Raw genomic sequence first — 27994 nt, forward strand, 5'->3', positions numbered from 1 at the left:
TACTAGTCAGTCTACTCTCTTTCTAATGGTTGATAACTTCTTAAGATCCCTTACAATTATGATGTTTAAAAAACCTAAGAGCTTCTCTTCACCGCAGAATAAAGTTTATGACTAGTATAATGATATGCCACATAAATACATTAGATATTTGTATCGAGATGCTCTAAACTAAGAATGATGATAGAATACAAGAAAAATTAAGCATACTCTAGACAGAAATCTTACGTGGCTTGCTACGGTTCATAGTTTAGTAGATCAGAATCATCTAAATCACAAGTAACATCAAACCACATAAAATTTCTACCTAAAATCTGCTTAGTTTTATCTAGCTACCATTTTTCCTTAACTAGGAAAGAGATATTTCAAACTTACTTCCCAATTTGGAAGAATCAATCCACCTCTAGGCTTCTAGTACCAAATAAACCTGAATTATGCATGATTTCACCATAACTTTGGCTATTTTGGCATTAACTTTCCAACCCTTTTCTAATTTTATTGTCTATCTGTAATTGTAATTTTTTAAACTCCCTTTCTCACTGATAGAGACCTTTCACCAATTCCTCTCTCCTTAGTTTATTTAGTTTGTCCTATCTTTTGGTCTGGATAAAGCTCTCTCTTTCTCTCTGAGTTTTATCAGAAAATTAAAAGGTAAGAGCTTCCATGGTCTTTTAATTTCTTCCATCTAATTTGAGTATTTGGTGCCATAGTCTGACTTTTTAAGCTTTCTTGATCTGGTATTCTATCTATTTATTATTTGTTGTAATTTGAGTTATGAATTATAAGATTATTTGATGTACTTGATCTATTGTTGATCTTGCTTATTTGCCTTGGATTAGAATTTTGTATTCTTTCCATTTCAATTTCAAGTTCTTTAATACTTTGATCATGTAGATTTGTTTCTCAACTTTCTTTTTCTTATCCCCACAAGAAGAATTAGTTGTGAGAAATTGTTTCTTTCATTTTGGGGGGGTTTAATTTGTTATTCTTTCTTCCAACCCAAGTGGGGTTTTGAACTTTTCTATATTTAGCCTGATTTCTAGTCTATTCAAGTTCTCATCATCTCTATATTAAAGAAAGAAAATTAGGGTTTTTTGTTATTTGACTCTTTCTTTTACAACCTAAATGGAAATATTATATTGCAGATGTCTATACTATTGTGTTAAAGATTATCAAAAAAATCAAGTAAATTATTTTACTTTCAATATGGGTCCTTGGGGTTTGTTTCATTCACCATATTTCCGAATTCGAGTTCTGTTCTAATCAATTCTGGAATCTTGCTGCAGTTAATATATAGAAGATATAAACAACAATTTGGGTAGACCGAGACGAGAATTGAAATCAAGGGAGTTCCTAAATGGGTTCAGAAGGGCCTTCTGGGATAACAGTTCATGTCACAGGATTTAAGAAATTTCATGGAGTAGCGGAGAATCCGACTGAGACAATTGTGAGTAACCTACAAGAATATATGAACAAGAAAGGGTTGCCGAAAGGTCTAATTCTTGGGAGTTGCAATGTTCTTGAAACGGCCGGACAAGGGGCTCTTCTTCCTCTTTATCAAATATTGAAATCAGCAGTAACTACACCGGGTGCTGAATCTTCAAACTCTCGGCAGGTTATTTGGGTCAGTGTAATCTGCTTTCTCAATACCATATATGATATATGGTCTTACCATCAAAAGATTGATGGCAAATAACTTGATTCTTGTTAGTACCAAATTGATTCTGTTTAAGGCTTACTCATCCTCAAGCCATACCAACTTTTCGACGATTACATGACAAAATCCTATTTTGCCGAAAATAAAAACATTCAGCCATTTTTCTCCTCACCGGAACAAGAAATTTTGAGTCGAGCTCAATTTTAATTTATCATCATCTTAGGTTATTATCCCATGGTAGCTAGAAGATATGGTACTTATTTGTCTATTGTGTTTTTCTTATTCTTTTCTACGGGCTTGTTCTCCAGCTTCATTTTGGAGTTAATAGTGGAGCAACACGGTTTGCCATTGAACGTCAAGCAGTAAATGAAGCTACTTTCCGTTGCCCTGATGAGTTGGGATGGAAACCTCAGGTTAGTTGTTGACATTTATAGCATAGCTTGAAGTTTTCAATTTAGCTCGACTTGCAAATTTGGAGTTTGAAGTGTTGATATCTTAGAGTGTTCTATGCGCAGAAAGTCCCAATCTTTGCTGCAGATGGAACTGTTTCACGAACACGAGAGGTATGCAAATTTTATCATTGTGTAATATCTAGTACTTCCCGATAGTTTCTTGCTACTATATAGATTATATTTTCCATTAGAAAATGGAGGTTGATGGAAGTATGAAGTATTACCGGATCGTGAATAATTTATTCATTAAGAATATGAAATTAAAAGATTCAACTTTCGAAAATTCGCTCTATCAATGTTCATGTTCTTAAGTGTTAGGAGTTAAGCTCGACTTGTGAGCCTATCATCAAAGGCAAGCATCATTTTTGTTGTGTCGTGTGATCCTCTCTGAATGGAGTTAGAAGGATATAGTTGTTCTTGAACGAACTTAGTTATAGAGAAATAGTGACTTTTTTGAAATTGCAATGTGATTCAACAATTGACATCCGAACTACTTGAGTAGTCAGTAGAGGTTTATAAAGACATCTCAAGCTTCAAATCAGAGTAGACGGTAGTCCATCGATATGTGGTTGACGGAACCAAAAAGTGGTTGGTAAAGCGAAAAAAATCAATTTTGGGTATTTTATATAAATTATCTTTAATAGATTTATTATAGCCACATCCTACCCATATAATCCGATATACACTAGTTGTACGTTCTTAGTCTTGCCTCTGTGGGTGGTGTACCATGTTGTACGTTCGATAAGAATATCATATGATCAATCAGTAACTTTCATTTGAAAGTTTTGCTTAGTTTTGTGTATTTAGTTAAGAAACTATGACGCCAAACCCGAGAAAGGAAATTCTGACAAATCCTTGTGTATGCAGACGACACTGCCTGTGGATGAGATTACCAAGACGTTAGCAACGATTGGTTACGATGTAATAACCTCGAATGATGCAGGTCGATTTGTATGCAATTATGTCTACTATCATTCTCTTCGGTTCGCTGATCAAAATGGAATTAAGTCTCTGTTCATACATGTTCCTCTGTTCTTGACAATTGATGAGGAGACTCAAATGCAATTTGCTGCTTCCTTGTTGGAGATACTTGCATCTTTATATTAACTATTCGAGAAAGATCTAAGTTTCCAATGAAGGAAACGCCTCATCTTTTCTTCAAATTTGATGTAAGTAATCCCCATGTCAACAGGCAGTTGATTCAGTTCCGTGCCTTCTACTTATCGGTTAGAATCGCATTCAAAAGCATACGAAACAGAGATACTTATGTATTATTGTACTTGTATGCTTGGTTGAACAGATATGGTGATTAATAAAAGAGTATGCCATTCAACTGCACATTTCTCCCTATTTTTGCCTTTTCAGTTTTGTGATTCCAGGCCCAGGCTTGTAATAGATTGACAGCTTGTAATAGAATCGTCAATCGTGAAACCAATCCTGGTAAGGATCTTGTGAGCCTTTCAGAAAACCACCTCAACTCATCCAAATAACTATACAAGCAGTCAATACTTGGTTGTCGAAGTAGTTGATAGTGTTGATATAAACTCCAAAATCATGGAGGTCTGAGGTTCGATTTCCAGATGAGCTGGAATCCATGGGTATTGAATTTAAGTTATTAAAGGTATAAATAATAAATAATGTAATAAGTTTGTCGGGCTTTAGGCCTCTTTCATGTTGTTGGGTTATGGCTTATGGTTTATGCCACTTTCATTATTAGTTTAACTTAGACAGTTATCGTGCTTATCACATCTTCATATTGTATCAATACCTTGTAGCGCCTAACATAGATCGTAGTCGGTTTCTCAAAAAAAAAGAAAAAAACTACACAAGCGGATCCAATCTTCTCCAAGTATGGTGAGTAAAACTCGCTTGAAATGAGTCGTAACAGTCAATCCTGTGAGAATAGTCTCTCATGAAAGAAAGTGATCTAGTAATCAAAAATATGATGTCTAGGTCTTCTACTCATCGTCGGTCGTGATAGATTTAAAAGATACTCATGTTCAATGTCACCCAAAAGAGAAAAGAAAACAAGTAAGAAGGCCTCGAGAAAAGTGCCACAAAACCTAGAAAGACACATGGATGTATCACGTCCTTAAGTCCTTAACAAAAATATAAGACATATGTAAAGCGTCTAAACTTGTGTCTCCCTTATAAGGTGGTGGGTTACCATTTCAGTAAAGAAAAATGGAACCAAGGCCTGATCAGAATATCACTCACCTCTCTTAAACTTTAGATTTTGTCTTATATTTTATAAAAACCTAAAAGAAAAAACCAACCTCATTGGATCAACAAAATTTTCACCAACTTCAGTTTTCAAGAACTGCAAAAGCTTTTCCCTTTTGGTTGCTACACTTGATTCTAAAACCCTTTTTCTAAGTTTTGAAGAAAGAATAACTTTATGTCATTACTTCTGTCTGTCTCTCTAACTCTTCTTTCCACTTCATTTAGGTAAAGCTTTTGTGCAGCCTTATATAATCGCATACCACCAAACATTCCTCCATTTTGTGTCAGTAATAAATTCTTCATACTATAAGAAAAGTACAACCTAAGTAGAACTTACTCTACCTTCCACATTCTTTCTTACATTTAAGTATCCTCCATTGCCCGACAGAAATGGACCATATAGACAGATGCATGTATTGGATTTGTGGGTGTTTATCTTAGAGCATCTCCAATGCAACACTCAAAAAATCTTTATTTGTCTTATGTGTCAAGTTTCAATTGAGATTCTCACTCCTGTTTGGCGAAATAGAGATCTTCACCTCTTTTGTGTCTTTAATGCAAAACTCTAAATTTATCTTATTTATTTATATGTTGCAATTATTATTTTTTTTGAACGATTTGAATTAATAGTCAAAAAGAGACCTGATTACATACAAGAAAAAGAAAAACGATTTGAAGTGTTGCAATTATTTTATAAAGAAATAATTAGTTATTTCGAAAATATAGAAGACTCGTTTTCTATTGGTTGAAATTTAAATATTGATGAGTTGGAAAATTAGAGATATCTCTAAAAATTCTATGGGCACTCAAAGTTTCTAAGATTGAGTGTTGCATAAGAGATGCTCTTATGTAGTAACAACAGTCGGTTGTCTTGGAGGTAAACAATTTTTGTTGGGAGTTTGATAAGAATCAAATCTAACGATAGGTGATTTTTTAAGAATATAGTTAGAAATCCCTACTCTCTCCTAAGATAAAAATTAAAACTACCCAATCAACCGTCTCACATTTCTCTCTACTCTATACTTTCCCTCTAAAAAAAACAACATCCTCTCTATTACTGTTCTAGCCGTAGTTTTGGGAATAAAGAAAAATCTTCGCTGAATAATTTATTTTGGGAATTCATGTTTCTTAGTAAAATCTCTACAACATATTTTCTTGTAGGGAATACGAAAAAAATTTACAAGTTACAAAATTAACTTGAAGTAAAAAAAAAAAAAAAAAAATTATTTCAAGTCATTTCCACCTTTTTCTTCTTCCCCTCTTCTTTCTTCTTTCGGGAGAAAAAGACATCCATCTCATCTCCTGCATAACTTCTAGCCAAATTTGTGTTCTTCCTTCTCCATCACTTCTCTTACTTATCTTCCCCAAATCTTCAACCCTTACTTCTCTAAAATCAAAAACAAAGTTACAAGGATAAAGAGGGAAATACATTCTAAACTCTGGAAATCATCAAACAAAATCTTTAAGCTCTTAATACATCTTCCATGAGACGTCTAAAGCAAATTTCTTCATCCAATAATCCTCCCCAAGTTTAAGTAAACACATTCCAAACCCTGAAATAAGTATTTTAGCCATTTAAGCCCAACAATTAGAGACGCAAGACCACGATATCAGGAGCGACCCGGGGCAAAAGCGACCGCTTTAGACCCTAACATGATGAAGGGCCTCATGTGTTAGGATTTTGTATGTCAGTTTCAAAATAACAATTATATTCTAAACAAACTTATAATATGATTTTGGAGTTTAGTTTTGTAGTTACGAGTTCAAATACTCCATAAGCACAGCAAGAATTTTTATTTATTTTTTCTAATGTATGTTATATAGGACTCCAATTTTTTATTCTGTTTGGAGTCTCCCAAACATTTGGGTCGCCCTTGCACGTTATTCTGATTTAACAAAATAACATAATAACAAAAAATTGTATTCAATCGAATCTTGGAACGACAAGACCATGGACTAGCACCTAGCTAGCGTCGAAAAACAATAAAGTGAATAATTGAGATGGAAAAGGTAGTCAATATATTTACACCCCAAACAGAAAAATAAATTACAAAAACAACAATAGCTTGCTATGTTAAGTTGACACTGGTTTGGTGAATGGATGGTAACAAATTGATGTTTAGCCAGCCCAAGTCAAATGGGATATCAAAAAATGGTATATCTTACTTCTCTCAAGAAAAGATCCTACTTGCACTCTCCCTCTGTATCTCTGTAAGGAAAGAAGTCATTTGAAACATTCTAGAGAGGGAGAGAAGAAAAGGTGAGTTTGGGTGGAAGGGTTTTGGAGTTTAGTTGAGTGCACCGACCCATAAACAACCTTTTCTCAGACCTTCCATCACTTAGGCAGCCGCATGCGAGGGTTGAACAAAGAGAGGTTTTAATTAGGCTTTTAGCTATTGACAAAGAGAGAGAAAGAGGACCATATTGAAGAGAGAAAAACTGTCTACCACTACTCCACCCACTTAGGTCGCCCCCTTAATAATAAAGTCAGTATGTCACTACCAAAATCCTTCATGGAAGTTCATAACTTCTTTTTTTGTTGAAGGATTCATAACTAAAAGGAGAAGTACTTCTTGTCATCTCTAGGCTAGTTATAATTATGGTTCAAGTGTTCAACACAAGTCATTATATATACTAGGCATAATTCGTGTCCTATGATCAGTTCAATTTCGGCGTTGATAAAATTATTACTCCTATCTTCTATCAGAATGGATGTTTCATTAGCCAAAATTAGTCTCTCGCCATAAAAATAAACCGTCATCGCCTTTTCCTAGTACGTCTATTTTATTTGTCCACTTAAGATTTTGTCTAACAATTAACTTCGAACCCATATCAATCAATAAACAACATGAAAAGATTTCACAAAATTATAAATCAAGAAGGTGTGTATGGATGTGTCTCTCACCATGTGATGTATATTTTGAATTTACTCTTGATATTGTGTAAATTTAGGGTTTGTTTAGTACTTCCTAAGGTGTTAAAGTGTATGGTGTATGATCCAAGTAAGGAAACCTTAGAAAGCAATTATACACTTCCCATACACCACCACCAACCCACCATGAAAATGCAATGAAACCCTAATATAAGGTTGGGTAGTGGGTATTGTAGGGTCCTCAATAGTCTAAGCTTAAAGTTGGAATATTCCGAGATTGATGTGGATCCCACCACTACCCTCTTTTACCTTTTAAATTCATCTTTTTAAGATGATTAATCAAGCCAAAAAAAGGTGAGTATGTTGTTGGTGATTTTGAGCCACCATTGTGTTAGTACCTAATTAAGTGTCATTTAATATTTGATTATTTGACATCTTTCTTCCTTTTTTTAAACAAAGGATGTGAAGAGACAATAAGAGGTGTATATACCCGAGCTCTTAATCATTGTAACAAGTTTTACTACGATGAAATATTAAAACTAAACTACTCTTACTTTATTCTTACACGTATGTTTAACTTATTGTTGGGTTCATGGAAATGATCTAAAGGTTGATTCACGATGACCATAAATGAGTATAGGACAACATGAATACAAATATAGTTGTAATATTACAAACTCCTTAATTTCTCACTTATTCATCGATAATAGAGTACATTATGAGCTCCTTCATCTAAACACAATTAGCTTCCTAATAATGAATCTAGTGTTCATTTACATTCATTTTGTTGATCTAAATCTAATCATTAATCAATTAAGTTGGTAAGTTTAACACATTTCGATCTCGTTCTCTTGAATCGATCGAGGTACTCCTTCCATCAAGCAAAAAACTGGTGGAATTGTAAGTGTTTGTGAAACTCCATAAGCATTCCAGCAAAATGGGTCTTCTAAAATATCACCTTGTGCTGGTAAAAGCTCAATACCTGATAATGTAAGATTAGTACAAGGAACCGAATCACTACAACCAAAACGCATCGGTGGGAATCGAGCATCGAACGTTCCTTTAATGTTTTTATATGTTATATCCGAGACGAAAACTGCTGATGTTTGATTCGTACAACTTTTCGATAAACAATAGAATTGGTCTATCAAAATTGGGTTCCTCACATTGTCCATATGAATGTTACTAAAACTAACACTTGATACTGAACCTGATCCACCTTGCCATGTCTTGATTCTTACACCATTATCTGAGTGTTTTATCACTGAATCTCTTACTGTTATATTCGATACACAAGCTCGCGAATTTCGGTTGCCTAAACTACCAATGCTGGTTGAAGAAAAAACAATTCAAACACAAAAAAGGAAAACACATGTTAATTAGATTCTTCTTTTTCAGTTTAGGTGACAAAGGATGTAAAAAAGGAAGAAGAAAAGTACCTTATTCCATGACTAGGTCCACAAGTAATATTCTTTATGTCTACATTATTTGAACCTGAACCAATTGATACACAATCATCTCCTGCAGATTCAAATCAAAGTCAGCTCTAGAGGGCGACTGATTGATGTCGAAAAAAGTGATAGTCTTGATCTAACTTACCATTGGAAACGACAGAGTTATATATACGGGCGTTATCGGTATTCTCTACATGAATCCCATCAGTGTTTGGACTTAAACCAGGCGCTTTTATGTTAAGAGATTCGATATGGACGTCCCGACAATTATCGAATCTAAAGTTGAACTTAGGACTATTTTGAACTTTAAGACCTTCTACAGTCAAGTTCGAGCTCATGAAGAATCTTAACGCCTACACGAAAGAGAGAAGATATTAGAGATAACAAAAAAAACTACAAAGGGTAATTGACTTGCAACAAAATTTTCGAGTTTTTTTAGAGCTTACAACTGGGCTATCACATGGGCCGGGCAATGTCGTTCCGTTTGGTCCCTGTCAAAATTGTTAAAGTAATAGTTAGCACCATATATAGAGATCAAAATTTTAGTAAATTATGTGAATGAAGAAGCATGGTTTTAGCTTCATGGATTTTAGGGTTACCCTGTGAGGTTTGCAGGGAAGATCCCACCATTTCTCGCCTCTTCCATCGATAAGGCCACCTCCATGGAACTTGAACCCATTTAGTCTATAGAAAACCAACCATTGAAGCTTACTATTACTTTTCAACCAGGCTTCTGGCCCATCGGGTGCCATAAGTGTGCCATCAACCTACAATGTACAAAAAATTTACACCCCAAATTCAAATTTCATACTTTTTCTTCGAAACTTATTGAAATAAAGTCATTAGAGCTTGTTTAGATCATTTATATTATTACCTGAAACATGACGTAGTTTTTACAAGGACCCGTAAAAATGTTAGACTGAATCATGAAGCTATAACCTTTAGGAACAAGGAGGGTAGCTGAAGGTTCGGAATCAAATTCGCAAACCGTTTCCCATGCTGACTTAAAAGCAAGTGTTTCGTCGGTTAAACCATCACCGATGGCACCGAAAGTTCGTATATCAAAAACATTAGTACTAGTTTTATTAAAAGAAGTGTCATTGTTACTTGGGGTACTAGGTGAAAGCTCAGGTGAAGGTGAAGGAGAGACAGAAGGAGGCACTGAAATTTGGGATATTGGGTGATGACCATGTGAGTGTTGTTTATGGTTATGAACTCTTCCTTGGATAGATTCCAAGAAAAGACTGGCAAAAATGCACAAAGATAGTAAGAGCAACTTGGAGATATTCATTGTGGAACTTAAGTACTTGATTTACTGACTTAAGAAGATATAGAAAGAGAGTTGAAATACTTATATAGAAACAAAAAGAATAATCTCTCTATCCTAGAGCTAGAAGTAGCTAAATGGGCTTTGTCAATAGATAGTAAATCAAGATGATGTTTCAAAATTCAAACTTGGATTTTGACAGGTTTGTACTCACTCTCTCTGCAACTAGAAAGAGAGTGGAGATGAACGAATACCCACGTTTCGGGAAGTCGAAACAAACTTAGAATTCTCTTGGTACAACAACTAGAAAGTATGACCACAAAGAACACTACTACTAGCTACTAGTACTAAAGAGAGCAAGTTGCAAGAGATGAAAGGAAGAAGCAAATATTGAGTCAGTGAGTTTAGAAAGACTTGGAAGTGTAGATAGAATTTGAAGTAAGATTTATACTAGGAATTTGTTGGTGTTAGTGGGGTATGAACTCTACTTTTGGAAGGGTTCTGCACCTTAGATTTCTTTTTTTTATAATTGGTAGCAACCGACCAATTCCATTAGTGGGTTCTGCATATGACATTTCAGGGAAAAAAAAGAAGAAGATTGTGGTAAGGAATAAGAAGATAGAGAGAGAGAAAGCTACTATAGAGAGAGAGAGATGAGGTTGGGCAGTAGTAGCTATAGATGTGGGATATCATGAACTCCACCACCACCCCATGATCTTCTCCATAACTTAAACTTTATTTAACTTTGCACTTTTGGTCCAAAATCTAGGCTTTACCAAATTACCATGCAGTTTTAATAGAATCTAAAACTAACTTAAGAACAATTTTAATATAATTAAACAAGTTCATTTACTAGAAGAATAACTTTCTAGATTCAGATTGATACCATAATGAAACTTTTTCAGTAAATTAAGATCAACAATTGGATGCACAAAATGTCATAAAAGTTATATTCACACAACCCAAGTTCCTAGATATACTTTAAAGAAGATTGGCTCTTAATTTTTCAATTTCAATCATCAAACTAATGCTAATTAGGATCAAGTAGTAATTATTCATCCAAATTTAAGTGTGATTATGGTGTACACAAGGTGTAATTAAGAACTAGTTGGTTTGGGTTTACAAAACCTTATAACCCATTTTGAGTTTTTTTATTCTCTTGATAAAGAGAATTCAATTGGAGGGGTTAAATTAAGAAAAAATAACATATTATTTCTTATAGCTTTTTGATGACCTAATAATCCCTCTAAAACAACTACTCCTACTTGATTTTCTTTTTGTCTTTAAATGGGTTTGAATGAAACTCTTTTTTAATAAGGGTTTTTTGTCAAATGGAATTCTAGTTAGAGTTTTTATTGGAAATGGATAGGGTTATAACTATAGAATAAGAACTTCCCTTTTGTTCATATGTTTAATTAAATTTTAGTGATAGTTTATATCACCTAATAATATTGGATTAGCCATTTAAATAAGTTTAATGTCGGCTTGACATCATGTAGGAAAGCACTCATAAGTATATGGATTAAAGACAATTTCCTTTGACCGAAGTGGTTACCAAATTGGTTTCCACCCTCTGAGATCAAGAGTTCGAAACACAGACTCATACTCTGAGATCAAGAGTTCGAAACACAGACTCATACCTCGTAAACGATGCTGAAATTTCAAACAACAAAAAAGAAAAAAAAAAAAGTATATGGATGGAAGTATAGACACTCCATTTTTGCCAAGCCCAAACCATATATCTTCCAATACCACCTTTTTGCCTTTAGATGGATGCTTCTCCAAAACATGAAATACCTCCTTCATACTCCAAGTTATGGCACCTGCAAAAACTGAATTGGCATATGCCAAAACCACCATTACAGTATCCACAAATTAAGATGCGGTACTTTAAAGTCACTAAGATAAAGACGGAACTCGAATGTAGATGTATATGGTGTTTCAAAGGTTTAACCACAAACCTAAACTCAGGCTCATATTAAGCAGTAACACCGACAATGCATACCCCTCGCCTTGATGTCATATACCTTATCAACATTTCTCGTAGTATAGATCAGACCTGAATCTCAGGCAACCGAAAAAATAAGCTTTCTCAACTACTATAAACTGAGAGAATGAAGAGTTTAAAACACAAACCCATAAAATGTTTTTTCCTGATCAACATTAGACAAAAAGGTCAAAACGTTTAAAAACGAGAAGAAAAAACACATTTTACCGTCTCAGACAGAGGTAAGACATTAGGTGTTATGAAGCTAGACTGAATCACTCATAAGGAAAGCACTCATAAGTATATGGATTAAGGACAATTACTTATCTTTAATCTTTAGTCTGGGAGAACATGATCGAGCACAATTATTAGCAATAAAATACATGCACGTATACGACACTATATTGACATGCTTATAACTAATTTGTGTGCCTTCATGCTTCAGCCAATTAGTAGACCATACGGCAATATATTCTTATATAGTAATCGACTTGTGGTTTTGCAAACCAGACTAGAAACAGGGTAGATATCATCTTCGATGCTTGTGTTTCTCATTCTCACTTTGCGAGTGACCCCCTGTTAGAGAAGTTGGATTGACATATCTGACATTTCAACAATACATTTATTGAATAAACCCTATTTGACCTCTTGGATTTTTCCCTTCCTCAGATTTGATAGAAACTAGAATTCATAAGAGGTGACAAAAATCAGAGTTCAAAGAACAGCATGTAGCAGAAATACAACAGAGAAAATAAGTGAAAGTAGGTCAAATTTAATTCTGTTGGACAAATTTCATATACATAATTCATATTCATAGGACTGAGCTCTGACCTACATAATTGAAACTGAATTCTGTAAAAGACAGACACAACTCTTGTCTAAACTCATACCAATCTTTTGATAATTGATTGACAAAACTGTTGAAAACTGATCTCTTTTCGTCTTCGGAGTCAGTCAAGTGGACGAAGCAAGTTGATGTCTAACATGAAACACAAAACAGTGGGCAACAGTGATTTTCTTACTACATGTCGAACACATGATGAGTATACCACCAAACCCATCAAGTAATGGTTACAGAAAGGTGAACCAGCTACAAAACAAAATTAAAATAGACGGTGACTTTAGAGAGGTTAACAAAAGCGAGTCATTCCATAACAAGGATTTGCACTTTTAAGTGTTTTAGTGAGTGATCGTATTAATTCATATTCAAGTTAAGATTTACGAAAGACCCATGTTGAATGATAGAAAGTTGAAGAATATTACAGTGGGTTTATCCCCAATCTAGAAATGGAAGCGAGGGATATCCGCCTTCAGGAGGTGGCCTCAATGATGGTGGTAAGTTACCCAATGAAATTCCCATGCCATCTCTTATCATATCTGCTGTTTAGGAGAGTAAAAATAAATAAGAATGAGAAAGGGAGTAAAGAATAACAAAACTTTATATACAATCGTCGAAAGAAACAGTAATGAAAGATCAAAACATGATGTTGAAATATCTATATAATAATTCAAACTTACCTGGAACTGTTCTTCCACTTCCTGCTTGATTCCCTAAACCAACGGGCGACTGTACCATCTCATTGAAATTTGCTACTGAAAAACATGGAAAACAATCATATAAACAACCAAAACGAAGTCAACAATCTTGTCGGTTTCATGTTTTTAAGATCCAAATCCATATCAATAAAATAAATGCTACAACTTTCAGTTTTCCTGATTGCTTCGAAATAGTATTCTTCAGACGAGCGAGGAAAAGATTGGAGCGCTTACTTGTCGCTTTTTTCTACTTAGTATTTTATTAGGAAGCCATCACACAAGCTTATTAGTTAACTTTTCTTATTAAGGCATTTGAATTTCTTTTCCGTGACGGCCCAAGTCCAGATTTCCATGTCATCCGACATGAGAAGCAAGGACCAAGACTTGAGACATTCAATAACGGAGCATAAAAACAGTCTCTGTAAACTCCAGAACACAGCCAACTGAGATCGAAAAATCAGAAAAAGGGCTTGGGCTAGTCGATCAGTTGTCCGATTTGGTTGAGATCAGCTCCTAGGCGTCGATTTTAATGCTTAGACGGCCAACAACATCAGCAATGGAGTCACAAGTTGCAGTAAATAAAACTAGTATCTAATTGGGAGGCCATTAAATATGGTTGTCGATTAATTTTTCTTCTATGATGCCTTTGTATTCATCTTCTTTCTCAAAGTCATTCGAACTTCCCTAAAGGAACAAAATAGTTCCCAAATTTCCGAATTCTAAGTAGATATCTCTCCCACTTCGAAGAAATTAAACCATGAACGTTGAACCTTAAGGCACTCAAGAAAATAAGGTTGATTTCTTATTTTCCTTTTTGTCAAGTACAATTAAGGAAGAAGCAAGAACCAAAATCAATACAAAGGGAGCCAATACGGTTGTACCAAGATTCAATTAGCAAAATTCCTAGACCAGTCTAAATACATACAATTAAACTAGAATCCTCTCTCACGAAAATATAAACTCTTCAAATTGAATAGCATAAGTAGTCAAAATTGATAGAAGAACTACAATAGTAATGTCATTCGCCCACTTTTGAATAAACAATTGTTGGTCCAAATCGATTTAGCGATTCGGACATGGAGCTCATCTACTTAATTGGGCTTGTAAAGTTTCAAAATAATACTATCATTTAAAACTTAAAGATTGATTATAAGATCACAAATGTATGTAAAATTAGGCATAGAAACAAAACAAAACAGAACTTACCCATGTTGGGTGGAACATTTGGGTTATGAAAAGTTTGCTTGGGATGAAAATATTTACAGGAATCTCCATACTGACAAAACCCCTTCTCAGCATTCAACCCAAATAAACAAACAAACAAACAAACAATGGGGAAACAAGTTATGAACTTGGATTATCACCTAGAAATAAACCCTAGTACCACCAAAAAAAGATAAATAAGGATTTGGGTAAGATAATTACAGTTCGGACGAAATGATTGCAAACTCCTTGTCCAAAGCTCTCGGCTTGAATCCGATTTGAATCTGGAGATAAAACCAACCAAGTAATAAGAAGAAAGAGAGAAAGTAGAGAGAGATAGAGTGAGAGGGGAAGATGATGATGATGATGATGATGAGACCTTTAAGGTGGTGAGAGTCATACCAAAGAGCTTTGGCTCTCTGATGCTGTAAACCTAGGAGGTGGCGTTTTCTAGCAGAAGCTGTATCTTGGAATTGTTTGTCACAATAATCGCAGTAATACTTCCCTAACGGCATTCTGGCCCCTTTCTCCCTCTCACTTCCTACTCCGTTTTGTTAATCCTTCTCTGTTCTTCGCAACGCGATAAACCGTTGCCGGAAAAACGAATACAAGTGCTATGGGGCATACTCTTTATGACCTTACCCCCTCAACACATGGTAATTGAGTTTACCCCCATCATGCCCCATGTATAATTAGTTTAACCCTTGAATTTACTGTTTTAGACAAAGGTCGTGGCTTTGCGGGATAAAGAAAAATCTCTGGAGAATAAAGACTTAAGAGACATATTTTCTTTTTAGACCAAAAATTGACATGATTGTTATTAACCCCCTGATCTTCATCTCCTCCATCTTCATATCAAGTCCCAAGAACAACAAAGTAAATCAACCCACCAAATGCTCAGATTCTTACCAACAAAAGATAAATAATATATTGACACCATTGAAGAAAGAAATTTTTTTCACAAATCTCTTTTAAAAGCTTCAGCCAATCCACCTGCTCTTCTAAAATCTAAAATTCCTCGTTAGAGTAGTCACCATCTCCATGTTTTCTTCTATAGAACAAACATCACAAAAATTCTCTTTTTGTGCTCAAATCTCACTCTACAATTATCAAATTTTACTTTCAATAGGCAGGAATGGACAACAAGCACAACAATCATAAGAAACCCTAAGTTATATAAACTTGTTTCTGTAGGAAACCCTACATCAGGGAGACAGAGATGAAGGAGTGGACAAAGATAATGATAAAAAAAAAAAAAAGGTGGTAATCAAGGCGGTGGTTGTGACAAGAGGTGGTGGTGGTCGTCGGAAATGGTGGTGATGGTGGGAAGTGGTAGTGAAGATAAAGATTAAGGGGTGAAAACAAACATGTCGAATGAAAATTAACATTAGGGCGCCCTGTAGACCCTAAGTCCTTATGCACCCAAACTGAAACTGTTTACCCAGAGCACTTAGGCTTCCAGCCTACCCTTTTTGTTTTCTTTCTTAAGAAAACATTCATTTACATTATTAAAAATCAGACTTTACACTCAATCATAGTCCAACATCACATGGGGAGATCGTCAAGAATCTGGACGATAAGCTCAAGCTTAGTAGGACTCACTGCTAACTGTAGGTGTTGAAAATTATAGATTTAGAACAAAACTTCACACCACGTACATGGTAGTAAGTGGGGACAAGATGGAATGAAGATGTAAGGAGTGCATTATTGCGTACTCTAAATGGCAAATGAAATTTGTGAATGTAGAAGCATAGAGAATTTATTGTTTATTTCTCATATGTATGTAAAAGACCTAATATAACTACTGAGCATTGGACGAAATTGTAACTCTTTATAACTACTACTATTGTCGCTAATGTGTCAACCGCGACAGAAGTATTTCGTGACCCAATTTTATATTAAACTATTGTTTACAAAAAAATGCAATTTCTTCTACTTTCTGATTATTTATTATTTATACAGATAAATCATGACAAGTTATTGACCTTTTATGAGTATGTAAAGGATAAGAGAATCTCCTTTTTACTCCTCAGAAATGTTAACTCCTTTATATTTCACTCATACATGTCACTATCAGGTTTTCTTCATCTTATCAGTTTTAACACTTTCAGGTATCCCTTATTCCTTCCTTCATACCACAAATGACTATCAGCTAGGGTTTTGTATAGTCTGTGTAATTGTAGCAAAGGATTAATAATGCTGATGGTTTCTACTAAAAACTATTACTACTACTATTTATAACCCATTCGAAAACAGGCTGAAATTGATTTGTTTCGCCATCTACACGATCATATGAAAGCTAATGTGGACTAATAGACGACGTTTTTGTTGATAAGAACTCTTGAAAACCATGGAACTTTGAAATTGCAAAAACCATGAAAAGCATCTAGATTAATAATATCATTCCTTAATATATAAATACCTTGTAATAAACTATAAGACAATCATAAGTTACAATATGCAAATGTATAGAATTTATGCCTATATCTAATACATCACACTAAAAGGGAATAAAACCCCAAGAAGGGATGGACCCTAATTAACAAACTAGAGAACTTCAATCAATAATGGATCAATTGAAGTACTTTATTCATGGTAAATTCTTGAATTCTTCTCTTTATTCTTTTTGGAGTAGGCGAGGGTCTTAGTTGAGTGGTCCTTCGTATTGGGTTTCAATGCAGGAAGCTCGACATTCGAGATCTGGGTGGTGCATAGTCGAAACCAAAAACCTAATAGTTGCAAGCATAGGTCAAACTTTCTGTGATAGATTGTGGATCCCCTTCTTGTAAGCAACTAATGGGAGGAATTGTGATAGTTTCTAAATTTCCATAAGCATTCCAACAAAAAGGATCATCCACCATTTCTCCCATTGCAGGTAGAAGTTCGACCTCCGAAAGCGTTATATTTGTACATGGCACGGCATCACTGCAAGCAAAATGTATAGGTGGACTACGAACATCGTAAGTTCCTTTTATGTTTCTATAAGAAACGCCGTCTAAAAACACGGCCGAAGTTTGATTTTGACAACCTTTGGTATAGCAGTAGTATTGGTCTATAATGATGCAATTTCTCACATTTTCCATTTGAATGTCTTCAAAGTTTATATTTGTAACAGAGCCCATTCCACCTTGCCATGTTTTGATCCTTACTCCATTGTCGGAGTTCTTTATATATGAATTTCGTACCGTTATATTTGAAACACAAGCTTGTGAATTATGAACTCCAAGACTCCCAATGCTGCAAAAAATAAATAAATAAATTCGCTTTGTTGTTTTTAAATAATTTGAGTTGTTCGTAGGTTTAGGGCATAGGGTTTCGATATGGAGATGACTTACCTAATACCATGACTAGGACCACAAGTGACATTATAGATATCAACATCTAAACTTCCTGGTCCAATCGAGATGCAATCATCACCTGTTCAAAATAAAATAAAAAAATGACATTAGTTCAATGTGATAGACGACTCAACGATCGTCAATTAAGATCAATCTTGTCTTTACCATTAGCGATAACAGAGTCGTATATTCCAACAGATTTTGTGTTGTCAATGTGGATGCCATCGGTATTAGGACTAAGGGCTGGCGAAAATATTGATAGATTGTATATCAGCACTCCGTTGCAGCCTTCGAATTTCATGTGGAACTGAGGACTATTTTGAATTCTTAAATTACTTACAACCAAACCAGAGCTCATGAAGAACCGAATTAACTGCAACGATGTAAGAAACCAATTAGTCGGCGAAAACTAAACAATTTGAATAGAGTAACGTAGAAGTACTTACCACTGGGCTGTCACAAGGCCCACGCAAGGTCGTTCCGTTTGGGCCCTACAATGAAAAAAGAATAAAACTAAGTAATGGAAGAAAATCAATAATGAAGGTGCAGATGAAAAACAATGGATCGTATAAATTACCCTGTGAGGTTTGCAAGGAAGCTCCCACCATTGTTCTCCGTTTCCTTCGACGATTCCACTTCCTGTGAAAGTCATCCCATCTAATTGGTAAAACACAAGCCATTGTTTAGGGCTATCTGATTTGGGCCAACAATCTGGTCCATCTGGTGGCATTAGAACTCCATCCAACTAAACACAAACAAAACTTGTAAAATTAGTAAGATTTTGAGGATGTTAAAACAAAAGAATGAAACGGATATAGATCTTCATTTTGAAGGAAAAACTAGTTCATGATTCATCTTACTTGGAACACGAAGCCCGGCTTACATGGGCCTGAGAATATTGCTGAAGTCATTGAGAAAACATAACCTTCTGGAATCAAAAGAACACCATTTTCGACATCACAAGCCTCTTTCCAGGCCGATAAAATTGCTTCTTTATCGTCGGCCGATCCATCTCCCACTGCACCATATGACATTACATTGAAAATGCAAGAATTTGAGGAGGAATTGTTTGGATCATCATTAGGATCATCAGGACTAGAAGGAGGATAAGCAGGTGGTTGAGAAATAGGGTTATTCTTATGAAAATGATTTCTTCCTTCCACATTAATGCTCAAATTGGTTAAGTATAAACTGATAATGACCCAACAATACAAGAAACTCCAAATGGTTGCCATTAAACTTGTAAAGTTTCTTTTGAAATTTAGAGAGAAACCCACACTTCAAAATGATAATATCTTTAATGGGTATCTCAAAATATATTCAAATTCAACTTCAAAAGATGTTGAAATTTGAAAATTGGAGAGAAGGAAAGAGAAAGAACAGAGGAAGAGTATTAGTTAGTATTGGTGTGAGGTAGAATGCAAAGACCAATTGCACCAGACATTGTAATTTATAGTAACAAAAAAGGTCTGATTTCAAAGAGTGACATGTGTTCACTTCTGGTTGAATCATTTGTATCAAGAGAGGGTTGGAAGTTTGTGTGTTGAAAGTAGTTTCTCTCTCTAACTCATTAATGTTCTGCTCTGCTTCACTACATGCAGTTAATATATTAAATTATATTATATGTTGTTGTGAGTTTGTGGTTCAGAGATCTTCTTCATGTGCACTTTTTACACATTTATTGTGTAAGTGAAGATAAGAGAAATTGAGGTTGTGATTTTGGGTGTTTAAAGAACACTTTTTTTCTCTAGAAATTGTGGCAAATTTATATAAGTAATAAAATCTACTACTTTATTGGGTTGTAAACTTAAGTCTATAGTTTCTTTTAGTTTTCTATAACTTGAACTTAATTAAAGGTTATATGCTTCATATCTAGTGCATTTTATGAACTATTATCATTTTTGTCTCTTCTCTATATATGCTTCATGTCTAGACCATATGGGAAACCTATAAAATAGGACTAAAACAAGAGACATATATGAAGGTAAATAAAGAGTTGGTGCGCGTATGAAATAGAAAATGATACAAAAGTAAAACAAAAGCGAGAAAAATAGACGTGGAAAGTGAAAAAACATAGTAGTTGTTGGTACACAGCTGTATTCGAAATGAGATTAACACTTACATAGTGCTTATTTTTGGCGGGGGACTATGATAGTTATTACAAAGGAATTGATACATCAATAAGTACGAAAACTGTCGAATTAAACTTTGAAAAAAATGGGCCTAAAGTCCAACGAAATTAATGGCCTAAAACCCGTTTAACTACATTATTCATACCTAGTTCAATAAATTATAAATTTAACCTCTGCTAAGGAATCGAATTTGAGACTTCTAGAGTTTAGGAGTACATGCACTACCAACTGAGCTATCAGTTGTAAGATTGTTTTCATTGTCAATTTTCTGTTAGTCAACTCTAACAAGTGATATCTTTTCTCTTTTTACCCTTTTACCCAAAATCAATTGGTTGTGTTATTTCTCTTCTACGTCAAACAAAGAGTTTGCACGTGTTATTTATTTCTTTTCCTTCCACCATCACCACCATCTGACCACCACCACTATCATCTCTTTTATCCTATTTTCTCTCTCTCTCTTTTTCTCTCTAAACTACTCCTCAACAAATCTAATCTACTACGGAGTAGTTTAGAGTGAAAAGAAGCAAGAGGGGGAAGAAGAAAGAGTGAGAAAAGAAGAAAGGGAAAACAGAAGATGAAAGAGATGGTGGTGGTGGAAGCTGAAGAGAGGAAGGAGAAAATTAATTAAGACTCATCGCCTTGTCATTTGTCGACGACCTCTTCTCCAACAAAGAAAAGAGATACGACTCGAAGAGAATTCATTCTGAAGAAAAATTGTAGAAGAAAAAAAAATATTAACTATTATAAGTTGATTAACGGAAAATCGAAGAAGGAGAAGGCCATAACAAAAATCAGTTAACTTTAGGGGATCATTTTGATGAGTTGGTCATCTCTAAGGGGCAAAATGGAATTAACCCTACATATTCTTTATGTCAATGAAGGCACTTCTTTGTTTTGTGACTATTGCCTATTTTATATTGTTCTAAATAAATGCTTTGTCTATACTGATATCACACAAACAAGTACCTCTAGGATGCTCAAATCAGAGTTTCCACAAGTCATGCACATGAAATAACATTCACAAATCATGGGTAAGTTGTAGAGAGAGAAAATGGTAAGTACTTGTGGTGAGTTTCATAAAAAAAAAGTACTTGTGGTGAGAGAAGAGATGAGAGGGAGGAAAATGTGTGTGGATGTGGTTTGATTAGAAAGGGCTATTGATCTCGTGACACTCTTCATGTATTTTAGCACATTGAATCATTAACTTTATAGCTAACTGGTCGTGAAATATATATGAGTGTCTAGATTTCGACGTCATGAAAAAAACAGAAACAAGATTAAAACTCTGTCACGGGTTCGTCTTTTAAACTTATATGGCTAGAAAAATAATACTATGCTAAAAGGGACACGTGCCCGCTATGTGAATCACGGCCGACTAGGTTCTAATTATTTGAAACACGGGACAAAATTTATATGATATCTTACATTATGAGAGTATATACATATAGATCCAAAAAGAATACACTACTAAAGTTATACGCAAGAATACTATACTATATCTTGTGAGTATTCAAGCAAGTTTCAGATCAAAATTGATATTTGAGATAACCCATTAAAATAATAGCTCATAGATGTTGTTTTCTTTCGGGCTAGAATTGACATATTTTATCTATTGTTGTTCATTAATATGTATTACTTGTTTCATAACAGATCGTTATCTTTGTTACGAGGACCCCAAGTATATTACATTTATGGAAAACAACAAACTTACTGCCTTATTTAAGTGTATTATTACAATTTATCACCAAAAACTTTAATGACTTTATGTCCGGCCTAAATTCGGGCAGAAGCTCAGCCGGAATATGTAAAATCTAGCCTGCGTACGTGCTCTAGCCGAGATTCGGCAAGGATTTTGGCCTAGCATAGTGTCAATCATGATCTTCAAATAAACTAAAAGAACATATTTCCCAAAATTTCCAACAATATCACTTTCTTTAATCAACCCCAACCTAAAAATACACAAACTAAAGTAACAAAGAATACCTAAAATGCACATGCTTAGACCCATTAAAAAGAAGAGTGCATATATATGGTGGATGGGATGGAAGTGGTACCAAACTTCACATGCATATAAAATGTCATGGGTGGTTGTATCTAAGAACTTGGTTTCAGTGTAGTTACAAGTCAGTATGACCAAATATAGGATGTGGGTTTCAACAATGGCCGAATCATATAGTATATATTCATGAAGTGATGGGTTTGATTTCTGTCATTTTTGTAAACCCTAAAAAGGATAAAGTGATTTTCAAGGTTAACATCAACTTCCAACAAAAACATTCACTTCACATGTTTGCCATCCATTTCATGCCCTTGAGGCCTTGACCTATGTTTATTGGTGAAACTTACAAGTAATTCTCTTTCTATCTTACACCACAATGACATTTGGTTATTCACGGGTTTTGTAATTGAAAAAGAAGAGTTAGTAGTCACGGGTTGGACAAAGGGGTCATACTCGTATAGTCCAATTTTCATATTTGATTGACCATGACAGTTGATCAAATAGTCCCTCAACAGACACTATTTAGGTCTAAGGTTCTAAAGTTTTCATTGCCTGTCATGTGTCAAATGCAATACCACATCATCTATCCCAAATTAAATGCAATGGTTTATGGTTTATTGAGTTGGAACTTTTTGTTTCTAACTTCTTTTATTTTGAACAATAGATCTCTAATCTACAATTTACTTTCTTCGTGTTGGTGGGTTTTGCTTAACTAGACTACGAAGAGACTCAGCTATAGTAGGATGTAATTCTTTTTTAATTGTTTTCCCATTGAACTTTTGCCCTACCAGGATGGGAATTGGGAAATGTTATTTTGTCCACCTAAAGGAGGTAAAAATTCAAACCCTTGTTTTTTTTTTCTTTACAAGAACCCTTGTGTCTAGTTGTCTTGTGGGTTCTAATAGTCAAGAATAAACAATCCTCGGCCAACTCTTAAATAAAATAGCCCCACTACTTTAAACAGTCAATTTAGATTAGGTAATTCACCCCTAATTGCATAAAATATCCGGATTTCCTCCTACGCAGAAAGAGAATGAGAGGAGAAAGAAATTCACCCTACTTGCATAAAATACTCGGAGTTCGTCCTGAGCAGAGAGAGAAGGGGAGGAGAAAGGTATTCACCCTAATTGCATAAAATACTTGGGTTTCCTCCTAAGCACAGAGAGAACGAGAGGAGGAAGAAGCCAACAACCCTTGGTTGAAGTGGTAAGAGGTATAATCTTCCACCTTAGAGGTCAAGGGTTCGAGGCACACGCTAAACAATTCAAAAAAACGGGAGGAGGAAGAAGAGAGAAAGAAAGAATATGAGAAATGACAGCGCTTTTCTGGTGATGGTAGTAGAAGGGATAAGAGAAGAAAAAGATAAAGAAAATCCCAGGTGACGGATCCCCACAATATAACAGGAACCAAGGGCTGGCTAGGTGACTTCACCCACTACCCTTGTCTGAATTGGCGTCAAGGGAAGAAGTGGTGGACAGTGGATGTTAGATGGAAAAAAAAAAAGAACTTCACTTTTCTTTTATCCACCCAGAATTTTGTTCCCGGACTATTTTTGTTTTCCCAAATCACCCACCTATACTTATTTTTGATCCACAAATCAATATAATATTATCTTGTAAACGTAAAAAAAAAAGTGTGGGACTATCTCTTATTTAGACAGCAATTAAAATAGAAATTAGGGAAAAAGGAGAAAAGAAGTAGAGTTATCTGTAGTGTTGCAATATATTAAGATTTCCAAACAAAGGGTCTCTCAGCAGACCCATACAGGTCCATAGGAACAACAATATGTCTTTCCATATCTGCTTTTACAAAATCAAAGCCTCTTCTTGCTTTCTTATCATATCATCACTAAAAACACTGTCACTACTAGTCTACTACACAGAAGAATAGCCAGCCTTACACAACAAACACTTTTAAGTTCTACAAAATTACAACCCAACGAACGTGCATTGCTTTCTTGCATGCTCTGGTATCAACTTCATCAAAATCTCTGTCGGCACACCCTTCAATTCTGATCATCAGAGCAAAAAAAAACATCACCCATGTCAAAGAATGACCTAAAATGTGTTTTTATTTGAAACAAAAGTGAAGTCCACTTTGATTGGGTGGTAATATGTGTATTTCTTCATTGTGGAAAAGACTGTTCATATGTTGTTGCTTCAGAAGAAAAAAATTTGTAGAGTAGTTATTGTTCTAGGTCTTCTTACCATGAGACTTGAAGTTGAAAAGTGGAGGAAGGAATCGTCCATTTGGAAGTCGGCAATTTGGGTCACGTAATTCATCGAAGAATGGATGAATCAAGGCCTCCAACTTCAATATAAAAGTGAACACCATCATTAGCTATAATTCTCAACTCATATACTTTGATTGGTATAAAAATGAAGAATCAAGTTTCGATAAGGTAGAAAGATAGCCAGGATTATATGAAGTTCAAGTGGGATAAACTTACTGCTGTGCATCGTAGGTTTGGTGAGTATTGTAGAAGTCTTGAGACAAGATCAACAGCTTCTTGTGGCATGCGCTTGTGGAATATCTAAAAATGTTGAGATATTAAGATAAAGTTTCTTACAGTAACAAACAGATATACAAGGAATTAAAAAAAAAAATTGGTACCTTGTGCCATGGGTGAGCTTTGATTTGGGGGAATTTGAACTCTGTATAGTTAGGGTTCATGCACTTGATTTCTTCTCTTGTTGGGGTACCCAAAACCTGCAAATGATCACAATCAAATATGAAAAGAAGAACAACAAAAGGAAGGAGAACTTATTGATTTGACACGACATACGTTTTGTTTACAAATTCTACATGGGGAGCCTAGTGGAGAGAGTGGGAGACACCCAGTGTATGAATGAAGAAAAGGAAAACCCTTCTGAATCAACAAAATCTGAAGTTTACCTTTATGATCTCGACAAGCTGGTCAACACCGCTCTCACCGGGAAATAGAGGCTGGTAATCAAGAAACATTTGTAAGTTTTCGGACTGGATCACCTCATAACGACAAAACATGACTAAGGACTATATAAAAGATAAGCTTACCTGTCCAAGTAATAGCTCGGCCAAAACACATCCAGCAGACCATATATCAATGGCAGTAGTATACTCAGTGGCTCCAAATATAAGCTCAGGTGCTCTATAGTACCTAGAGCAGATGTACGAGATGTTTGGCTCGCCTTTCACCTGCCAAAAGCCAAAGCAAATAAGCCATCAGAAATTCAAAAAATAAGAACAAGATAACAAGGATGCTATGGCAATACATACCAAGACTTTCGCACTTCCAAAGTCGCATATTTTTAACTGATGGGTATGTGGATTTACCTGTTGAAAGAACAGATAAGTTCACTTCTAATACTAGCAAATTCATAACAAAATTTGAGACGCGATTGAGAAAGAATTACATACCAGTAGATTTTGAGGCTTGATGTCTCTATGGCACACACCAATACTCCCATGAATGTAAGCTAATGCCCTACATATCTGTCACGTAAAACTTTGTGTAAGCAAAAATATTGTCTATAGAATAACATAAAAATTTTCTTACACTATCATAATGTATAATACCTGATATGTATAAAGCTTAACGTAGATGAGTGGCATTCTTTGGTTCATTTTGTTGTAGTGTTTGATCACACGGTGAACAGTTTCTGGTACATACTCAAGTACCAAATTAAGATAAAGCTCGTCTTTTTCCGTTGTCGAGAAGAAACAATGCTTCAAAGATACAACATTAGGGTGGTCAAAAAGACGCATTGTCTGTAATTCTCGGTTCTTGTATCTCTTGTCTTGCAGAACCTTTTTAATTGCCACAGTTTCGCCCGTCTCTAAGCACTTGGCCTGTAAATCAACAGAGTATCAGCATTGAGAATACAAATTTAGGACAACAATTCAATAATGATAAATACCAGAAACATATATTGGCCTGGTAGATAGGGAAACTTCGACACACGGAAGAAAACAAATTTACCTGAAAAACAATCCCGAATGATCCATGCCCAACGACACGCTCAGCCATGTAGCTTATCGTCTGATATTAAAAAAAAAGTATAACGTCAGTCTATGAAATTGCACAATTAGTATGTAAATATGCACATGCATGAATTTATAAATGCTCGACCAACAATGCAGTTTGTAAACATGTAAAGAGATTTAGAAGAACAGGGTGAATTTTCAGAGGAAGCTATAGCCTATATGATATAAAGGTAAGACAAATAGCCTGATTATTCAATTAAAACAATAGCTATTATATTAGACGCAAAGAACCAAGTACCAAAAAACAACTCACTAAATGAATCCGGGAGTCCGGTACATCCATACTTACTTGCTTAGGCTGTCCATTTTTGCCACCAATAGTTGTAACAATTATGTGACCCGTCTCAGTTCCGTTTCCATCAACAATAGTCGCTTCCATTTCCTGTAACAACACAAAAATTAAAACCCATATCTCGATGAAATCTAATTAAATGGTAAACCGTAGAAATAGCAAGTGTCACGAAATACCTTCTCATCCCTTATTTTCATTTCATTCATTTCCTCGGGCAGTTTATCAGCTGCAACAGTATTACCACTGGTCTCTCTCACTCCGGACGATGGCACCACACTTGCTGAAGCCATCTGCTTATAATACTAACTTCAGTAGATCCAATTCAAGACCTCTTCAATTATATTTCCAACTCAAGACAAAGGGTACCCAAATATGTACCTGTACAAACATCAAAAAATTAGCAAACTCAAATGCAAAAAAATCGCTTTCTTATAACTGATCCCTTCGCTAATTGATGCGCGTAAAAATCAATTTGATCAATCATAGTTAATCCATATCAACAAACATAACCTAACTTGATAAAGGATTCTCACTTAAACAAGTTGGCGGATTCTCCTTCCAATATTTCAACACCATACATGCCCAACTCACAAAAAAAAAAAAAACTTCTATAGCTTGACAAAAAACCATGGTTGTGACATACTTCCCCTTCTCAGTAAATCTTTCTCTGATAATATTTTAGTTCATAAATCCAAATAAAACTCTCTTTTCTCACAGATGAATCTAGATCTAGTGATCAATTTAAAGGAAATATATTTCATTTAAAATAAACACAACCTTCCATCAATCTATAAATTCACCACTTTTTCTACAAAATTTTTCAAATCTACACAATATATAATTAGCACTCAACAACTATAGAAAAAGGAAACCTAATAAATTTGGGTAAAATCTCTAAGATATATAACTAGATCTGATTGTGAAACCATAAAAAAACAACCAAATCTAAAGAAAAATTAAAAAATACTAATAATAGCAAATCGAAGTAATATTACAGATGATGATGATGATGAGAAATTTATACCTATCAGATCAGAGGATTATGCAGAGAGTAATCTATCTTCGATCATTCTATCCAATAATTAGTTGTGATTAAACAAGATATACTCTCAGATAGATAGATCGATGATGAACTAATAGTAGTTCTTTCTTTTCCTTTTTCTCTAGAGAGAGAAAGAGAAAAATAATTGTACTAGTAAATGTTTGGTAAAATGGGTTTGGTTGGTTCTTTGGGTTTGGTTTTGATGACCAAAAAAAGAGATAACCCAAACACTTATGTTCTTTTTTTATTCAAAAGAAAAAGTGATTTTCTTTTCTCAATATTGCTACTGATCCCTATAGAAACAGAGAAATTATAGATCCTGTGGTTTCTGATTGGAGAAGTGTGTATGTCGAGGAAGTATCTGATGGTTCTTCCGTCGGATTATTTTTTTATCGGGTTTAGTACGGTATGAAGAGGTAGAAATTGGTTTATTTCTCTTTTTGACCGTTCAACCCAACTTTAATTAAAAAATTATTCTCGACTCTGAATATTCGACCACGCCTTTTGCTTCTTGAAG

General features: G+C 34.8%; 5 protein-coding genes across 13 annotated transcripts; 1 reads left to right on the forward strand and 4 right to left on the reverse strand.

Annotated features, from left to right (window-relative positions):
* Positions 1-170: 170 nt before the first annotated feature.
* On the forward strand, positions 171-3444 carry LOC147559661 (uncharacterized). Of its 2 annotated transcripts, none has more exons than XM_086661556.1 (5): positions 171-648; positions 1284-1621; positions 1963-2067; positions 2170-2217; positions 2974-3444. In XM_086661556.1, exons 2-5 carry the CDS (start codon positions 1355-1357, stop codon positions 3211-3213), a joined length of 660 nt encoding a protein of 219 aa, XP_086517682.1. In that variant the 5' UTR covers positions 171-648; positions 1284-1354; the 3' UTR covers positions 3214-3444. The 2 variants fall into 2 exon arrangements, with proteins under 2 accessions (XP_086517682.1, XP_086517683.1); XM_086661557.1 differs by having other exon boundaries at positions 636-734.
* Positions 3445-7838: 4394 nt separating this feature from the next.
* Positions 7839-10563, reverse strand: LOC147559662 (polygalacturonase At1g48100-like). Its single transcript, XM_086661558.1, has 6 exons — positions 9530-10563; positions 9255-9422; positions 9102-9146; positions 8801-9008; positions 8641-8722; positions 7839-8530 (listed from the first exon to the last, which is right to left on the reverse strand). Exons 1-6 carry the CDS (start codon positions 9944-9946, stop codon positions 8029-8031), a joined length of 1422 nt encoding a protein of 473 aa, XP_086517684.1. The 5' UTR covers positions 9947-10563; the 3' UTR covers positions 7839-8028.
* Positions 10564-11418: 855 nt separating this feature from the next.
* Positions 11419-16519, reverse strand: LOC147559663 (C2H2 and C2HC zinc fingers superfamily protein). 7 transcript variants are annotated; one of them, XR_015234642.1, is made up of 8 exons: positions 15028-16519; positions 14871-14932; positions 14652-14733; positions 13428-13502; positions 13173-13286; positions 12800-12999; positions 11884-11981; positions 11419-11754 (listed from the first exon to the last, which is right to left on the reverse strand). XR_015234642.1 is itself a non-coding variant. In XM_086661559.1 (6 exons), exons 1-5 carry the CDS (start codon positions 15161-15163, stop codon positions 13180-13182), a joined length of 465 nt encoding a protein of 154 aa, XP_086517685.1. In that variant the 5' UTR covers positions 15164-16091; the 3' UTR covers positions 12549-12999; positions 13173-13179. The 7 variants fall into 7 exon arrangements, 2 of the variants coding, with proteins under 2 accessions (XP_086517685.1, XP_086517686.1); XR_015234639.1 differs by having other exon boundaries at positions 13173-13289; positions 15028-16091; XR_015234641.1 differs by lacking the exon at positions 12800-12999 and having other exon boundaries at positions 11419-11495; positions 11529-11754; positions 13173-13289; positions 15028-16055.
* A 493-nt stretch (positions 16520-17012) lies between these two features.
* LOC147559664 (Pectin lyase-like superfamily protein) lies at positions 17013-19734 on the reverse strand. The gene is made up of 6 exons (XM_086661561.1): positions 18847-19734; positions 18564-18731; positions 18433-18477; positions 18152-18359; positions 17984-18065; positions 17013-17885 (listed from the first exon to the last, which is right to left on the reverse strand). Exons 1-6 carry the CDS (start codon positions 19219-19221, stop codon positions 17378-17380), a joined length of 1386 nt encoding a protein of 461 aa, XP_086517687.1. The 5' UTR covers positions 19222-19734; the 3' UTR covers positions 17013-17377.
* Positions 19735-23815: 4081 nt separating this feature from the next.
* On the reverse strand, positions 23816-27983 carry LOC147559665 (shaggy-related kinase 11). 2 transcript variants are annotated; one of them, XM_086661562.1, is made up of 13 exons: positions 27460-27983; positions 26612-26813; positions 26433-26525; positions 26079-26138; positions 25676-25948; positions 25517-25591; positions 25376-25432; positions 25154-25294; positions 25013-25063; positions 24731-24826; positions 24567-24650; positions 24325-24427; positions 23816-24128 (listed from the first exon to the last, which is right to left on the reverse strand). In XM_086661562.1, exons 2-13 carry the CDS (start codon positions 26723-26725, stop codon positions 24046-24048), a joined length of 1230 nt encoding a protein of 409 aa, XP_086517688.1. In that variant the 5' UTR covers positions 26726-26813; positions 27460-27983; the 3' UTR covers positions 23816-24045. The 2 variants fall into 2 exon arrangements, with proteins under 2 accessions (XP_086517688.1, XP_086517689.1); XM_086661563.1 differs by lacking the exon at positions 27460-27983 and adding an exon at positions 26969-27309.
* Between the last annotated feature and the right edge of the window lie 11 nt (positions 27984-27994).

The sequence above is a fragment of the Eschscholzia californica genome, unplaced genomic scaffold (genome assembly GCF_041429995.1).
Source record: "Eschscholzia californica isolate CP2 unplaced genomic scaffold, dmEscCali1.0.p SCAF_2, whole genome shotgun sequence".
In the NCBI taxonomy this organism is placed as follows: Eukaryota; Viridiplantae; Streptophyta; class Magnoliopsida; order Ranunculales; family Papaveraceae; genus Eschscholzia; species Eschscholzia californica.

Bases quoted from the DNA above. Each gene is read 5' to 3' on its own strand.
- LOC147559661 (XM_086661556.1), top strand. From the start codon at position 1,355: ATGGGTTCAGAAGGGCCTTCTGGGATAACAGTTCATGTCACAGGATTT. The intron at 1,622-1,962 runs GTCAGTGTAATC...CTTGTTCTCCAG, and splicing joins ACTCTCGGCAGGTTATTTGG to CTTCATTTTGGAGTTAATAG. The intron at 2,068-2,169 runs GTTAGTTGTTGA...TTCTATGCGCAG, and splicing joins AGTTGGGATGGAAACCTCAG to AAAGTCCCAATCTTTGCTGC.
- LOC147559662 (XM_086661558.1), bottom strand. From the start codon at position 9,946: ATGAATATCTCCAAGTTGCTCTTACTATCTTTGTGCATTTTTGCCAGT. The intron at 9,423-9,529 runs GTAATAATATAA...TGTACATTGTAG, and splicing joins AAAACTACGTCATGTTTCAG to GTTGATGGCACACTTATGGC. The intron at 8,531-8,640 runs GTACTTTTCTTC...TTCTTCAACCAG, and splicing joins GGACCTAGTCATGGAATAAG to CATTGGTAGTTTAGGCAACC.
- LOC147559663 (XM_086661559.1), bottom strand. From the start codon at position 15,163: ATGCCGTTAGGGAAGTATTACTGCGATTATTGTGACAAACAATTCCAA. The intron at 13,503-14,651 runs GTAAGTTCTGTT...CATGTTTTTCAG, and splicing joins AAATGTTCCACCCAACATGG to TAGCAAATTTCAATGAGATG. The intron at 13,290-13,427 runs GTAAGTTTGAAT...TCTCCTAAACAG, and splicing joins AAGTGGAAGAACAGTTCCAG to CAGATATGATAAGAGATGGC.
- LOC147559664 (XM_086661561.1), bottom strand. From the start codon at position 19,221: ATGGCAACCATTTGGAGTTTCTTGTATTGTTGGGTCATTATCAGTTTA. The intron at 18,478-18,563 runs GTAATTTATACG...TTTTCATTGTAG, and splicing joins TTCCTTGCAAACCTCACAGG to GGCCCAAACGGAACGACCTT. The intron at 18,360-18,432 runs GTAAGTACTTCT...ACATCGTTGCAG, and splicing joins GGCCTTGTGACAGCCCAGTG to TTAATTCGGTTCTTCATGAG.
- LOC147559665 (XM_086661562.1), bottom strand. From the start codon at position 26,725: ATGGCTTCAGCAAGTGTGGTGCCATCGTCCGGAGTGAGAGAGACCAGT. The intron at 24,827-25,012 runs GTAAACTTCAGA...GATCATTTGCAG, and splicing joins AGCTTGTCGAGATCATAAAG to GTTTTGGGTACCCCAACAAG. The intron at 24,129-24,324 runs GTAAGAAGACCT...TCTGATGATCAG, and splicing joins TTTCAACTTCAAGTCTCATG to AATTGAAGGGTGTGCCGACA.